This window comes from Chiloscyllium plagiosum, chromosome 20, assembly GCF_004010195.1.
Source record: "Chiloscyllium plagiosum isolate BGI_BamShark_2017 chromosome 20, ASM401019v2, whole genome shotgun sequence".
Lineage (NCBI taxonomy): Eukaryota > Metazoa > Chordata > Chondrichthyes > Orectolobiformes > Hemiscylliidae > Chiloscyllium > Chiloscyllium plagiosum.
The window spans coordinates 1,380,793-1,396,378 of record NC_057729.1 but is presented as its reverse complement, the minus strand read 5'-3'; the positions used below and the strand labels follow the sequence as shown (position 1 = coordinate 1,396,378).

Genomic DNA, 15,586 nt, shown 5'->3' with positions numbered 1-15,586 from the left:
CCCACCCCCACCCTCCTCTAGCTTATCTCTCCATGCTTCAGGCTCTCTGCCTTTATTCCTGATGAAGGGCTTTTGCCCGAAACGTCGATTTTGCCTGTCCTCGGATGCTGCCTGAATTGCTGTGCTCTTCCAGCACCACTAATCCAGAATCAAGGAAGAAATAGCAAGGCATCTCAATAGAGATTGTCCTTTTGCGCAGACGCAGCACAGGTTCATAAAGGGCAGTTCATGCTTAACGAATCTTTTGGAATTCTATGAACACATTATGTGGACAAAGGGGACCCAGTGGATGTGATGCACTTAGATTTCCAAAAGGCCTTCGACAAGGTGCCGCACAAGAGGCTGTTGCACAAAATAAAGATGCGTGGCATTACAGGTAAAGTATTAGCGTGGATAGAGGATTGGTTGACTAACAGGAAGCAAAGAGTGAGGATAAATGAGCGCTATTCTGATTGGCAATCAGTAACTAGTGGTGTGCCTTAGGGATCAGTGTTGGGACCGCAATTATTCACAATTTATATAGATGATTTGGAGTTGAGGACCATGTGTAGTGGGTCAAAGTTTTCAGATGACACTAAGATGAGTGGCAGACCAAAGTGTGCAGAGGACTGTGAAACTGCAGAGAAACATATTTACTTTAAGTGAGTGGGCAAAGGTCTGGCAGATGGAATACAATGTTGGTAAATGTGAAGTCGTCCATTTTGGTAGGAGTAACAGTAAAAAAGATTATTACTTGAATGTAAAAAGTTGCAGCATGCTGCTGTGCAGAGGGATCTGGCATGAATCACAGAAGGTTGGTCTGCAGGAACAAGTAATCAGGAAGGCAAATGGAATTTTGTCCTTCATTGCTAAAGGGATTGAGTTTAAAAGCGGAAGGTTATGTTGCAGCTGTAGAGGGTGCTTGTGAAGCCACACCTGAAGTGGAGTCACCTTACTTGAGGAAGGATATATTGGCACTATAGGGGGTGCAGAGGAGGTTCATTAGGTTGATTTCAGAGTTGAGGGGGTTGGCTTATGAGGACGAACTGAGTAGGCTGGGATTATATTCACTGGAATTCAGAAGAATGAGGGGGGATCTTACAGAAATATTTGAAATTATGAAGGGAATAGATAAGATAGAAGAAGAAGATGTCTCCACTCGTAGATGAAACTAAGAAAAATGCATAGCCTCAAGATTAGAGGAAGCAGATTTAGAAGAATTGAGAAGGAACTTCTTCATGCAGAGGGTTTTAAATCAATGGAATTCCTTCCCCAGTGAAGCAGTTGACACTACTTCAATAAACAGTTTTAAAGCGAAGATCATTTTTGTTGAACAATAAAGGAATGAAGGGTTATGGTGAGAGAGTGGGTAAGTGGAGCGAGTCCATGAAAAGATCAGCCATGATCTTATCAAGTGGTGGAACAGGCTCGAAGGGCCACATGGCCTACTCCTGCTCCTAGTTCTTATGATGCTATATTGAAACAGTTGATGATTCGTAGTTAAATTAGAATCAAGTATGTCCTGTAATCCAGGATCCATGCTTTGCTTAAAGCCTAGTATGGACTAACTGATGACATCTGGAACACAGCACCTTACACTTTTCTTTCAATAAAATAAAAAAGTTAGGACCTAAGCTATCTCTTTGATATATTTTAAGGGGGTTCATAACACAGTATGCTTACTTTCAACTGATGTACAAGGACACCCAGGTCTCAAAAAACAAAGAAAAGTACAGCACAGGAACAGGCTCTTTGGCCCTCCAAGCCTGTGCCAATCCAGATCCTCTATCTAAACCTGTCGCCTATTTTCTAAGGATCTGTATACCTCTGCTCCCTTCCTATTCATGTATCTATCTAGATACATCTTAAATGACGCTATCGTGCCCACCTCTACCATCTTGCACCCCCTACACTTTTTTAACCTATCTACAGTAAACAGAAAGATCTGCCCTCTTGTTTTGCCACTAAAATGAATAATCTCACACTGATCCACATTATACTTCATCTATTTTTCTTTCTTCAATATATTGATCCAGAAAACCATCCTGTACACAATCCAGAAATACTCCTCTACAGTACTTTTATCAATGGTAACAATGATTTTGGGCATGATCAAATAGTTTGTGGTTGAAACAAAAAAAAAAATGATAGGATGTTTAAGCAGTGAGAAGGATAACCATAAACTGTAGGAGGATATCAGTAGACTTATCAGGTCAGCAGAGCAGTGACAAATTGAAATCAACCCAGAAAAGTTAAAGATCATGCTCTTGGGAAGGGCTAACTAGGCAAGAGCTTATACTATAAATGTTAAAATCTTGCAAAGTACTGAAAATCAGAAATAAATATATGTGAATCTATGCATATCCACAGATCCCTGAAGGTAGTATAGGTAGATAAGGTAGTGAAGATGACAAATGGCATGTTTGTTTTTATTACCTGAGGCACATACTATAAGGGCAAGATTATACTGATCAAAAAATCAGGCGTTTAGATTTAAGGTATGAGGCAGAAGGTTAACAGGAGAGTTGAGAAGTAACATTTTGAAAGAGTGGAAGGTATTTCAATTCACTGCTTGAAAGGGGAGCGAAGTCAGAAACTCTTGTAACATTTAAACAATATTTAAATATTAATTTATGTTTCCAAAATCTCCAAGGTTATGGGCCAAATGTTGGAAAATGGAACTAATGTAGTCAACTCTTTACTGGCAGGCAGGAATGGCCTCATGTAGTGTTATGCCTCAAGCTACTTCTCAAATCACAGCAGATCCTCATCCTATTACCTGGTATGCTGAGAAAGCTGATGGTGTGACCACAGATGTCTTGCTTCATATCCAACCCATCTACCATAACGCTTTCCTCTCACTTCTTGTTTCAGACAACCCAAGAGTTGCCTACTATCTGCAGAGGCCCAGCATCCATTAAAAAAGAAAGAAAGCAAAAGCACAGCAAAGCTGAGATGGCCCTGTCACTTCATCTTATATTTGGAGCCACCAACTCAGTCTCCAGCATAAAGCTAGTATAGTTGCAGAATAAACGCAATACAGGAGTAAACATTGGGTTGTTCGGCTGCTCACTAGAGGGCAAGTCGTATAGAATCATGGATTGTACAGCACAGAAATAGACCTTGGATCCAACTTGTCTATGCCAACAAGATATCCAATATAAATCTAGGGCAATTTGTTAGCATTTGGCCCGTATACTTCTCAACACTTCCTGTTCATATAGCTATCCAGATACATTTTAAAAGTAGTAATTGTATCAGCCTCCACAACTTTCTCTGTCAGCTCATTCAATACATGCACCACCCTCTGCATGAAAAAAGTTGTCCCTTAGGTTCGTTTTTTATCTTTCCCCTCTCACCATAAACCTATAACCTCTAGTTTTGAACTCTCCCACCCTAGGGAAAAGACCTTGGCTGTTCACCCTATCCATGCCCCTCATGATTGTATAAACCTCTATGTGGTCAGTCCTCCTTGAAAATATTTTCTGAACCCTTCCTAGTTTCCCAACGTCCTTCTTATAGAAGTGAGACCAGAACTGCACTCAATATTCCAAAAGTGGCCCAACTAATTTCTTGTCCAGCCGCAACATGACCTTTCAACTCCTCTACTCAATGCACTGACCAATAAAGGCATGCATACCAAATACTTCTTCACTATCCTATTTACCTACGACTCCACTTGCAAGGAACAATGAATCTGCACTTCAAGATCTCTTTGTTCAGCAACAGTGTGTGCAGGAAACGCACAGCCAGTCAGGTAGCTTCCAAGGAGTAGGACAATAGGCGTTTTGGGCGTAAAACCTTCATCAGCCCATCCTGATGAAGGGGTTACACCCAAAACGTCAATTCTCCTGCTTCTCGGATGCTGCCTGACAGCTGTGCTTTTCCAGTATAAACTCTCGATTCTGATCTCCATCATCTGCAGTCCTCACTTTCCCCATTAAGTTCATAAATCCCCATTAAATATACACTTGATTTGTGTATATTTAAGACTGACATAGATAAGTTCTTGATTGTCAAGGTGATCAAAGGAAATGGGGAGAAAGCAAGGGAATGAGATTGAGAAATTTATCAGCCATGAATGAATGGTGGAGCAGACTTGATGGGCTGAATGGCCTAATTTTTGATTCTATGTTTTACAGTCTTATGGTCTGATTTGCCTTTCCAAAATGCAACATCTCATATTTATCTAAACTAAATTCCAACTGCCACTCCTCCACCCATTGGCCCAAGTGGTCAAGATCCCATTGTTCCCTGACGTAACCTTCTTCGCCGTCCACTACACTTCCAATTTTGGTGTCATCTGTGAACTTACTAACCATATCTCCTGTGTTCACATCCAAATCAATCATATAAATGATTAAAAAAAAATGGATCCAGCACCAATCCTTGTAGTACACCACAGGCCTCCAGTCTGAAAAGCAACCCTCCACCATCAGCCTCTGTCTTCTACCTTTGAGCCAGTTCTGGATCCAAATAGCTAGTTCTCCCCATATTCCATCTGATCCAACTTTGCTAGCCATGAGGAACATCGTAGAATGCCATGAAATTGAAGTCAAACTGGCTTGGTCATAAAAATCACAATTAAATTTCAATCACCTCTGCAACTACTTTTTTTCAATCTCAAGGCTGCAGGCCATTATGCAGAGGGAACCTGCCAGACATTAGGCCGATTAGTTTTCATCAAGCATCTTTCCCCTAGCGATTGTTTCTTAAGTACTTCCCCTTCTTTCTTCTTGAATTTGTATGTGGTAGGTTTTTTTTGTGTCTTCTTCCATATAAATTATGTCCACTGTTCTCACCAATCCTCTCATTACTTCTTCAAAAGAAGACTCACCAAGTTACTGAGACACTATTTCCCAGCACAAAGCCGTGTTGACTATTCCTAATCACAGAAGAGCTCTGCAGAACACACAGATAAAGGTGACATATGGAACAATACTGAGTTCAGTGGATTGACCAGCATAGGAGCATGAAGATCTCTAAATTCAAGTTGGCAGAGGAGATGGCACAGAGCTTTCCCCCTCCTCAGCCTCTGCTTTCTCCTTCTGCTATATCTGCAACATCTACCATCATATTCCCTGCAGGCTCAGAGTTCAGAGGTTATTTCTTCCTCTCCTCTTCCAAAGGATGCAGCAATTCTTTCAGGCAGATTTTGCAACTAACTATAAACATGTCAAAATATTTGCTGGGACTTTGCAATAGCAAAATATGAACAATTAACTTATCTGCAAACTGGTGTCTATCCCAAGACACATTCACAGAACACTTGCTGCTTGTAGAGTGATCTAGGAACTCACTGCAACAACTGACATTGCTCAAATTAAAGATTCTGGTGTCACATCAACCAATCGGACATCTTTACAATTCTAGCACACACTGGCAATGGTCTACCAACATCCCAGTCCTCACAAAATGCCACATGGGATGCAAATGAAGAAGCATTATGCAAGGCCTCAAAATAAGTGTGCCACTCTTAATGGTGCAAAGCAAACAAATTTCCTCTACTTAGACTACTTTGTGTTTTCATTTATTAATAAATACTTTGGCAGCTCAATTTTCTCTTCAAAGCTATGGTTTCACCAAAGTTAGACTTTACAAAGAAGCAGAATTGCACAAAACTTACTCATCACAATGACTATACAAAATATGGAAGTCTTACCTTTGGTGGAGATATTGATGTCTGCTGAGGGTCCATTCCTGAACCTGTTATGGATACTGTCTTCGTGTGAGACACTTTTCCATTTTTTGGTCCTTTAATGTCTGGTGATGACAGTTGGCTTTCAGCAACCAAGACCTGTCATTTTCAGAAAGTAAGAGAAATCAATGGCTCTCCATTATTTTAAACTACATTCAATTATGTCATTTTACTTCAGCATATTTGCACAAATATTTTATCAGTTGTAATGTTTGTCTCACACAAAATTATGAAAAGAAAGCCTTGATTTCACATTAACACACTTAACGACCAGAAAAGACAAAATCTTATAGAAGTGACTTTTTTGACACATAACTACAGACAGAATTGGCAGCCAATGTCCACATTCAGGAAACAGTGAACTAAAACTTTACTAAAGCACTTAACAAGGTCCCTCATGGGAGGCTGTGAGTTGGTAAGTTGAATTCAAACTGGCTTGATCATACAAGTTAAAAATCACAGTTAAATTTCAACCATCACTGCAACTTTTTTTTTCAATCTCTAGGCGGCAGGCCATTATGCAGAGAGAATCTGTCAGACATTAGTCCAATTAGTTTTCCAAGCATCTTTTATCAAGTGATTGTTTTTAAGTTCTGCCCCTTCTTTCTTGGATTTGTATTTGGTAGGTTTTTTTGTGTCTTCTTCCATGAAGACAGATATAAAAGACTTGTTCAAAGTCTCTGCCATTTCCTTGACTGGCATTATTAAGTCTTGTTGTGGTTCTGTTCGCCGAGCTGGGAATTTGTGTTGCAGACGTTTTGTCCCGTCTAGGTGACATCCTCAGTGCTTGGGAGCCTCCTGTGAAGCACTTCTGTGATCTTTCCTCTGGATGTCACCTAGACAAAGGACGAAACGTCTGTAACACAAATTCCCAGCTCGGCGAACAGAACCACAACAACGAGTACCCGAGCTACAAATCTTCTTGCCGGAGGAAAAATCACAGGAGTGCATCACAGGAGGCTCCCAAGCACTGAGGATGTCACCTAGACAGGGGACGAAACGTCTGCAACACAAATTCCCAGTTCGGCGAACAGAACTACAACAACGAGCACCCGAGCTACAAATCTTCTCACAAACGTTGAATTATTAAGTTTTTCCTGTTCTTTTAAGGACCGTTTATTTTTAGCAATTCTTCTCTCCAACTTTCCCAACATTTTTTTGTGGTAGAGAATTCCATCGGTTCACAACTCTCCGAGTGAAGAAATTCTTCCTCATCTCTGTCCTGAATGGTTTACCCCTTATTCTTAGTCCGTGAACGCACGTTTGGGACAGTCCCAACATCGGGGACATTCTTACAGCATTTAGCCTGTGCAGTGCCTTCAGGATTTTATATGTTGCTACAAGATCCCCTCTAAATTCTTCTAAACTCATACTCCTGCACATGAAAAATTATAACGTCATAGAATGCCTACAGTGTGGAAGCAGGCCATTTGGCCCACTGAGCACACATCAACCTTCAATCAGCATCCCATGTCCCCCGCCCTGGCCCTATAACCTATCATTCCCAATGCTAAACCACCTAACCTACACATCTCTGGACACCACAAGCAATTTAGCATGGCCGATCCATCTAATCTGCACATCTTTAGACCGTAAGAGGAAACTGGAGCATCTAGAGGAAAGCCATGCAGATGCGGGGAGAACACACAAACTCCACACAATTCCCCAAGGCAGGAATCAAACCTGGGTCCCTGGTACTGTGAGGTAACATAATGTTACCTAGTATGTCATGGAGACATCATGCTGTCCCTCAAGCGGCATGAAGGAAAAAGTGCAGGACAAGACTCAGGATTGATGATGCACAGAAAAGGTGATGTTCTGCGATAGGAAGGCAAAGAAGGCTTCTTCAGATGCTAGCTGAAAATATTAAACTAGCTTGTGTTTCTTACATTGGTCAGATCATCAAAGGTAATCCAGTCCTAAAGTGCTCAAGCCAAAAACTGACCATCAAAATAGGACATGGTTATTGAATCTATCTTCTGCAGAATAATGAAACAATAGATTTCAATCCGGCAAAAGCTGAAAATCGACAATCATGGAATCTCAAACTGACAGATATAAGAAAGAGATAGAGTGGGCAAAAAGTACCAGGATTGTTCCTTTAAATTGTGACAGGTATTCAAGGCACTGGAACTATCATTTTCTGAGATTACAAAACACTCATAATTATAAGAACCAACAAAAAGGTGTGTTAGCAAGTTTTGAGAAGATTTGTAGCTCAGGTTGAGGTTCTGGATGTAAGCTTGCTTGCTGAGCTGGAGAGTTTGTTTTCAGACGTTTCATCACCATACTAGGTAACATTATCAGTGAGCCTTTGGTGAAGTGCTGGTGTTATGTCCCATTTTCTATTGATGTGTTTAGGCTTCCTTGGTTTGGTGATGTCATGTCCGGTTCCCTTACTCAGAGGGTGCAAATAGACATGTTTGTTGATAGAGTTAAGGTTGGAATGCCATGCTTCTAGGAATTCTTGTGCGTGTCTGTTTGGCTTGTCCTAGGATGGATGTGTTGTCCCAGTCAAAGTGGTGTCATTCCTCATCTGTACATAAGGATACTCGTGAGGGTGGGTCATGTCTTTTTGTGGCTAGTTAATGTTCATGTATCCTGATGGCTAGCTTTCTGCCTGTTTCTCCAATGTAGTGTTTGTTACAGTTCTGCAAGGTATTTTGTAAATGACGTTTGTTTTGCTTGTTGTCTGTACACGATCTTTTAAGTTCATTAGCTGCTGTTTTAGTGTGCTCGTGGGGGTTTGTGGGCTACCATGATGCCAAGAGGTCTGGGTAGTCTGACAGTCATTTCCGAGATGTCTCTGATGTGTAGGGGAGAGTGGCTAGGGTTTCTGGACATGTTTTGTCTGCTTGTTGGGGTTTGTTGCTGAGAAATCAGCAGACTGTGTTCATTGGGCACCCGTTCTTTTTGAATATACTGTTTAAGTGACTTCCCTCTCTCTTCGTAGTTCCTCTGTGCTGCAGTGTGTAGTGGCTTGTTGAAATAATGTTCTATTGCAGCTTCGTTTGTGGGTGTTGGGATGACTGCTTTTGTAATTCGGTATGCATGTGTAGGTTTCCTATAGACGAGGTTTGAAGTTCCCCATAATTTGCATCTTCATTGTTGTAAAATTTATAAGTTAAAATCAGGATGTATTCTGTCCCTGTATGGATAATGAATACTTTTCAGTGTTTGGCAAAGGTTAGTTTTTTTTTAAAAGAACTTAGATAGATAAAAAAAATACCTGTTTGAATATGATTGTAACAAATTCCCTGTAATTTCTAAAACATATTGTTATATTTAATCAAATAATATCCAATAATTATAACCATTATATCACAATTGGTGATGTGATTGGAGATATTGAGGACCTTCATTTGGCACCCTATTTTCCTTGATTTTAAAAATGATACTAATAATATATTCAGCAATATGCAGAGGTTATACTGGAGGATTGGGAACATAAGTTGTTCTGACACTGTGTGACACCTTGGCTCATTTGTGAAAAGTTAATTTTTACCTCAAGCTTCTGAATATCTTTGGTTAACAGAAGTCAATTGAACTCCAATCTAAAATTAATATTTGACCTTGCATCAACTGAAATTTATGTTACATGCTGGAGCGTCAGAAGCTGAGGTGTGACCTTATGGAAGTTTATAAAATCATGAGGGGAATGGGTAGGATAAATAGACAAAGTCTTTTCCTTAGGAGTCCAGAACTAGAGGGCATAGATTTAGGGCTACATAGAGAGAGGGGAAAGATATAAAAGAGACAAAAGGGGCAACTTTTTCAAGCAGAGGCTGGTGCATGTATGGAATGAGCTGTCAGAGGAAGTAGTGGAGGCTTGGTACAATTGCAGCATTTAAAAGACATCTGAATGGGTACATGAATAGGAAGGATTTGGAGGGATATGGGCCAAGTGCTGGCAAATGGGACTAAATTAGGTTAGGATATCTGGTCGGCATTGACAAGTTGGACTGAAGGTCTGTTTCCATGCTATACATCTCTATGACTATGACTCTATTGATTGTTCATTCTACTGTAACATCTAGAAATGGCAGTTTGTTGTTGTTTTCCTCCTCTTTTGTGAATTTTATGCCAGTAAAGATATTGTTGACAGTCTTGAAGGTTTCCTCTAATTTGTTTCGTTTGGTGATGACAAAGGTGACATCCACATAATGGACACAAAGTTTGGGTTGGATGGGTGGCAGAGCTGTTTGTTTGAGTGTCTGCATTACTGCCTCTGTCAGGAAGTTGAAGAGTGTGGTGCTGGAAAAGCACAGTCAGTCAGGCAACATCTGAGGAGCAGCAGCATCAACATTTCCGGCATAAGCTCTTCACCTTGCCTGATGAAGGGCTTATGCCTGAAACGTCGATTCTCCTGCTCCTCAGATGCTGCCTGACCGACTGTGCTTTTTCAGTTCCACACTCTTTGACTCTGATCTCAAGCATCTGCAGTTCTCACTTGCTCCCGCTTCTGCTAAGAATCCTGATATCAGAGATCCCATGGATGTTCCTTTGGTTTGTCTGTAGGTTTTGATACCTGTCACAAAAAGATATGATCCACTATCACTAGTGTCCCTACGTACAGATAAGGAAGGACACGACTTTGACTGGGACAACAATCTAACCTAGGGCAAACTAAACAAAGACACACACGAGAATTCCTAGAAGCATTGAATTGGCCATGCTAAATTGCCCGTAGTGTTAGGTAAGGGGTAAATGTAGGGGTATGGGTGGGTTGCGCTTCGGCGGGTCGGTGTGCACTTGTTGGGCCGAAGGGCCTGTTTCCACACTGTAAGTAATCTTTGTGGGCGGCACGGTGGCACAGTGGTTAGCGCTGCTGCCTCACAGCACCTGAGACCCGGGTTCAATTCCCGCCTCAGGCGACTGACTGCGTGGAGTTTGCACGTTCTCCCCGTGTCTGCGTGGGTTTCCTCCGGGTGCTCCGGTTTCCTCCCACAATCCAAAGATGTGCAGGTCAGGTGAATTGACCATGTTAAATTGTCCATAGTGTTAGGTAATGGGTAAATGTAGGGGTATGGGTGGGTTGCGCTTCGGCGGGTCGGTGTGGACTTGTTGGGCCGAAGGGCCTGTTTCCACACTGTAATGTAATCTAATCTAATCTAAAAAAGCATGAAATTCCAGCTGTAACTCTATCAACAAACACATCGATTTGGACTCCAAATACCACCCACTGAGAAAAAGAACCGGAAATGACATCACCAATCCAAGAAAACCTAAACATATAAATAGAAAGTGGGACATAAGACCAGCGCTTCATCAGAGACTGACTGATATGTTACCTAGTATGGTGACAAAACGTCTGAAAATGAACCTGCCAGCTCAGCGAGCGAAGTTACATCCAAAACGTTGTGCTCTTGCAATGTTCCCCACTAAGTCAAGAAAGGCAGTCCAACAGCACCAGCCTTTCCTAATCAAACAGGCCTAGCACTGAGCCACTAATTATTCAAAACCAGCTTTACTGGGTAGACATTGATACCTGTCACAAGTATCATGAAATAACTGTTCTACTTAGAACTCAGCCACAGTAGGAGACACCCAGAAAAATAGAAGAAATGTTTTAGGGATATCCTCAAAGCATTCCTAAATCGGCCAAACATTACTGTCACCCTGGCTTAAGACTGACCAAAATGGAGAAGCTTGATATTGAAAATAAACAAATACAACCAAAAACTTGGGTACATGTAAAAGCAAGGTTGAGTCGCCACAGATAATGCATGTAACTCACCTACCCACCCCTCCAACCACCATTTGCCTACGTGACAGGATCTGCAGATTGTGCATTGAATTTATCAGCTGTCAGAACTCATGGAACCATAATGAAAAGCAATAATTTCTGATTCTAAAGGTTTAGATTAGATTAGGTTAGATTAGATTAGATTACTTACAGTGTGGAAACAGGCCCTTCGGCCCAACAAGTCCACACCGACCCCCCGAGGAGCAACTCACCTAGACCCATTCCCCTACATTTACCCCTTCACTTAACACTATGGGCAATTTAGAATGGCCAATTCACCTAACCTGCACATCTTTGGACTGTGGGAGAAAACCGGACCACCCGGAGGAAGCCCAGATTTACCAAAGGAAAAGACGCTAAGTGCAGTTTCTGCATGCTATTGTACTCAATTGCTCCCTCAACACAACTGGATTTCTTGCATAGATAAGCATGAAAATTAAATTTTCAATTTAAGATCGCCAGTGTACTGAAAAAAGGACTATGTGGAATACATTACCTGTGAACTGTTACCATCAAATATCACATGGACAGCTGTTTTTACTTCTGAAATCCTGTCTTTCATTGGCAGTCCCTGTAATAAAACAAAACTCAGTTTCCTAAAGCAATGACATATTCAAGCATCTGTATTCTTACATTAATGACCGAAGTAATTTGTGTTTTGAATTCTGCACTGAATTTCAGTGGTTCTTCAATTTACCAATTCAGAAACTTTCAAGATGCAAGACAGAATTGTTGCTATGATGTCACGTAAAAAGTAAAACTACGCCACATGTTCAGCTTCATAGTTCATAGAACAGCGCAGTACAGGCCCATCGGCCCTCGATTTTGCAGCAAACTGTGGAATCAATCTGAAGCCTATCTATCCTACACTATTCAATTTTCATCCATATATTTATCCAATGACCATTTAATGGCCATAAATTTGGCGAGTCTACTACTGTTGCATGCAGCGCATTCCATGCCCCTACTATTCTCTGAGTAAAGAATCTACCTCTGACATCTTTCAGTCAATAAATCTCACAAAATAAGACAATGATACGGATGTAAACCGGAGGGACTGACTTCCTTGAAGGTGTTTACAGCACTAGACCAGATCGATTGTATCCTATCCTGTTAATGCAAACAGCAGATGCTCTGATGATCATCTACCAACTCACATTAAATCCAGACAAGGTACAAAAATGTTTAAAGTCTGTGTAACATCTTTCAGAAAGGGTGCAAGGGATAAAAAAAAATTATTGGCCTGTAATTCTGGCTTGGACAAAAAACTGAAATCAACATTGAATGAGAGGATTAAATGTTACCTATAAACGCATTGATCGATCATTGATCATCAACATGGTTCTGTTAAGGGAAGATTGCATCCTATTAATTTAATAGTATTTTTTGGGGAAATAGAAGGATCGATGAAGGGAATGTAGAGGATGTTGTCTGCATAGATTTTAGTAAAGCACTGAAATTAGTCAGAAAAGTAAAATCTTATGGGATACAAGTGAATGTGACAAGTTGGAATCAAAAGTAGATCAGTTACACAGAACAGTAAGCACATACTTCTGCAAAAGGAAAAGGGATTCCAGTGATGTTCCACAAAACTCAGTATTAAGTACTTTGTTATATACAGGATATATTAGACAGGTTGTTTTCTATATTAGACAGGGTTGTTTTGCTTAGAATAGAGAATGCTGAGGGGTAATTTAATTGAGTTGCACACAATAATGAAACATTTGAACAGATGGGTCAGGGAAGACTTGGTTGCCCTAACGAAAAGGTTAATTACCATAACTTAGAGATTCAACATCAATGGCACAATAATTAGCAGATATATGAGAAAATTGTCCACACAGAGGTGGTTGACATCTAGAATTTGCTCCTTGGTTTGGTAGTTGAGGGAGAAATGCAACTTATTTAAAAGGAACCTTAATCGGCACCTGAAGTACAATAACCAGCAAGGCTATGGGCCAGGTACTAGAAAGTGGCATTAGAATGGGCCTTGCTTATTAGCCACTACAAACACAACAGACTACATGGTCTCTTTTTTAGAGCAGTATGTAAATAGTCCAACACGGGAAGGGTTATACTTGACCTGGAGTTGGGGAATGTGCCCAGCTAGGTGGTTGAATTTTCAGCAGGGGACTACTTTGGAAATATTGATCAGAATTCCATAAGTTTTAGAATACTCGTGGACAAAGACAAGAGTGGTCCTAAAAGAAGAGTGCTAAATTGGAGGAAGGTCAACTATACCAACATTCGGTAGGAGCTGGAAAATGCAGGTTGGGAGCACCTCTTTGAAATTAAATCCATATTTGATATGTAGGAGGCTTTTAAAGAGAGGTTGATTAGAGCGCAGGAGAGACATGTCCCTGTGAAAATGAGTGACAGAAATAGCATGATTAGGGAACCATGAAAGACAGGTGAAATTGTGAGACGAGCTCAGAGGAGAAAGGAAGCATATAGAAGGTCTTGGTGACTTAAAACAGATGAAGCTTTGGAAGAATATCGGGAAAGTAGGACCAGTCTGAAACCAAGAATTAAGAGGGGTAAAAGGGGTCATGAAATATCTTTAGAGAACAGGGTTAAGGAAAATCCCAAAGCCTTTTATTCATATATAAGAAGCAAGGGAATAACTAAAGAAAGGGTTGTCCCACTCAAGAACAAAGGAGAAAAGTTATGTGGAGTCACAGAAAATGGGTGTGATTCTTAATGAGTACTTTGTATCGGTACTCACCGAGGAGAGGGACATGACGAACGTTGAGGTTAAGAATACATGTTCGATTACTCTAGGTCAAGTCGGCATAGGAGTGAGGAAGTGTTGGGTATTCTAAAAGGCATAAGCTGGAGAGATTCCCAGATCTGGATGGGACCTATCACAGGTTACTGAGGAAAGCAAAAGAGAAAATAGCTGGGGCCTTAACAGATATTGTTATAGCATCCTTGAACACGGGTGAAATCACGGAGGACTGGAGAATTGCTAATATTGTACCCTTGTCGAAGGAATGTAGCAAGGATAATCCAGATAATTGTAGACCGGTGAGTCCGAAGTCAGTGATACGGAAGCAGCTGGAGAAGATACTGAGGGATAGATCTATTTACATTTGGAAGAAAAGGGGCTTATCAGTGATAGGCAACTTGCTTTTGTGCAGGGAAGGTCATGTCTTACCAACTTTATAGAATTCTTTAAGGAAGTAATAAAGTTGATTGTTTAAGGGAAGGGCTGCAGATATCACATACATGGTCTTCAGTAAGGCTTTTGATAACGTTCCCCATGGTAGGGTGATGGAGAAAGTGAAGTCATATGGGGTCCAAGGTGTACTAGTTAGATGGATAGAGAACTGGCTGGGCAATGGGACACAGAGAGCAGTAGTGGAAGGGAGTTTCTCAAAATGGAGAACCGCGACCAGCGATGTATCACAGAGATCTGTGTTGGCACCACTGTTGTTTGTGATATACATGAAAGATCTGGAGGAAGGTATAGGGTGGTCTGAAAAGCAAGTTTGCAGATGACTACAATTGATGCAGCAGCAGATAGTGAAGGGGACTGTCAGAGAATGCAGCTGAATAGATAGATTGGAGAGTTGAGCAGAGAAATGGTAGATGGAGTTCAATCTGGGCAAATGTGAAGTGATGCATTTTGAAAGATCCAATTCTACAGCAAGCCAAATGGTAAATGGAAAAGCCCCAGGGAAATTTGACATACAAAGAAATCTAGGTGTTCAGGTCCATTATACCCTGAAGATGGCAACAAAGGTCGATAGAGTGGTCAAAAAGGCATATGGCATGCTTTCCTTCATCAGACAGGGTATTGAGTACAAACGTTGGCAGGTCATGTTACAGTGGTATAAGACTGGTTCGGCCACGTTTGGAATACTGCGTACAGTTCTGGTCACCACATTACCAAAAGGATGTGAATGCTTTGGAGAAGGTGCACAGGAGGCTCACCAGGATGTTGCCTGGTATGGAGGGCACTGTCTATGAAGAGAGGTTGAGTAGATTAGGGTTATTTTCATCCGAAAGACGGAGGTTGAGGGAGGACCTGATTGAGGGCTACAAAATCATGAGAGGTATGGACAGGGTGGATAGCAAGATGCTTTTTTCTCAGAGTGGGGAACTCAATTACACGGGGTCATGGATACAATATGAGGGGGAAGAAGTTATAAGAGAAATAT

General features: G+C 41.1%; 1 protein-coding gene across 1 annotated transcript in view; it reads right to left on the bottom strand.

Moving 5' to 3' along the window:
- LOC122559938 (synaptonemal complex protein 2-like) overlaps window positions 1-15,586 on the bottom strand; it is a 263,416-nt gene that overhangs the window by 34,738 nt on the left and 213,092 nt on the right. Inside the window, exons 17-18 of the mRNA XM_043710047.1 lie at window positions 11,920-11,994; window positions 5,642-5,776 (exon numbers count right to left, since the gene is read on the bottom strand). Of these exons, the coding sequence (XP_043565982.1) occupies window positions 5,642-5,776; window positions 11,920-11,994 (210 nt within the window). The remainder of the gene's footprint in view (window positions 1-5,641; window positions 5,777-11,919; window positions 11,995-15,586) is intronic.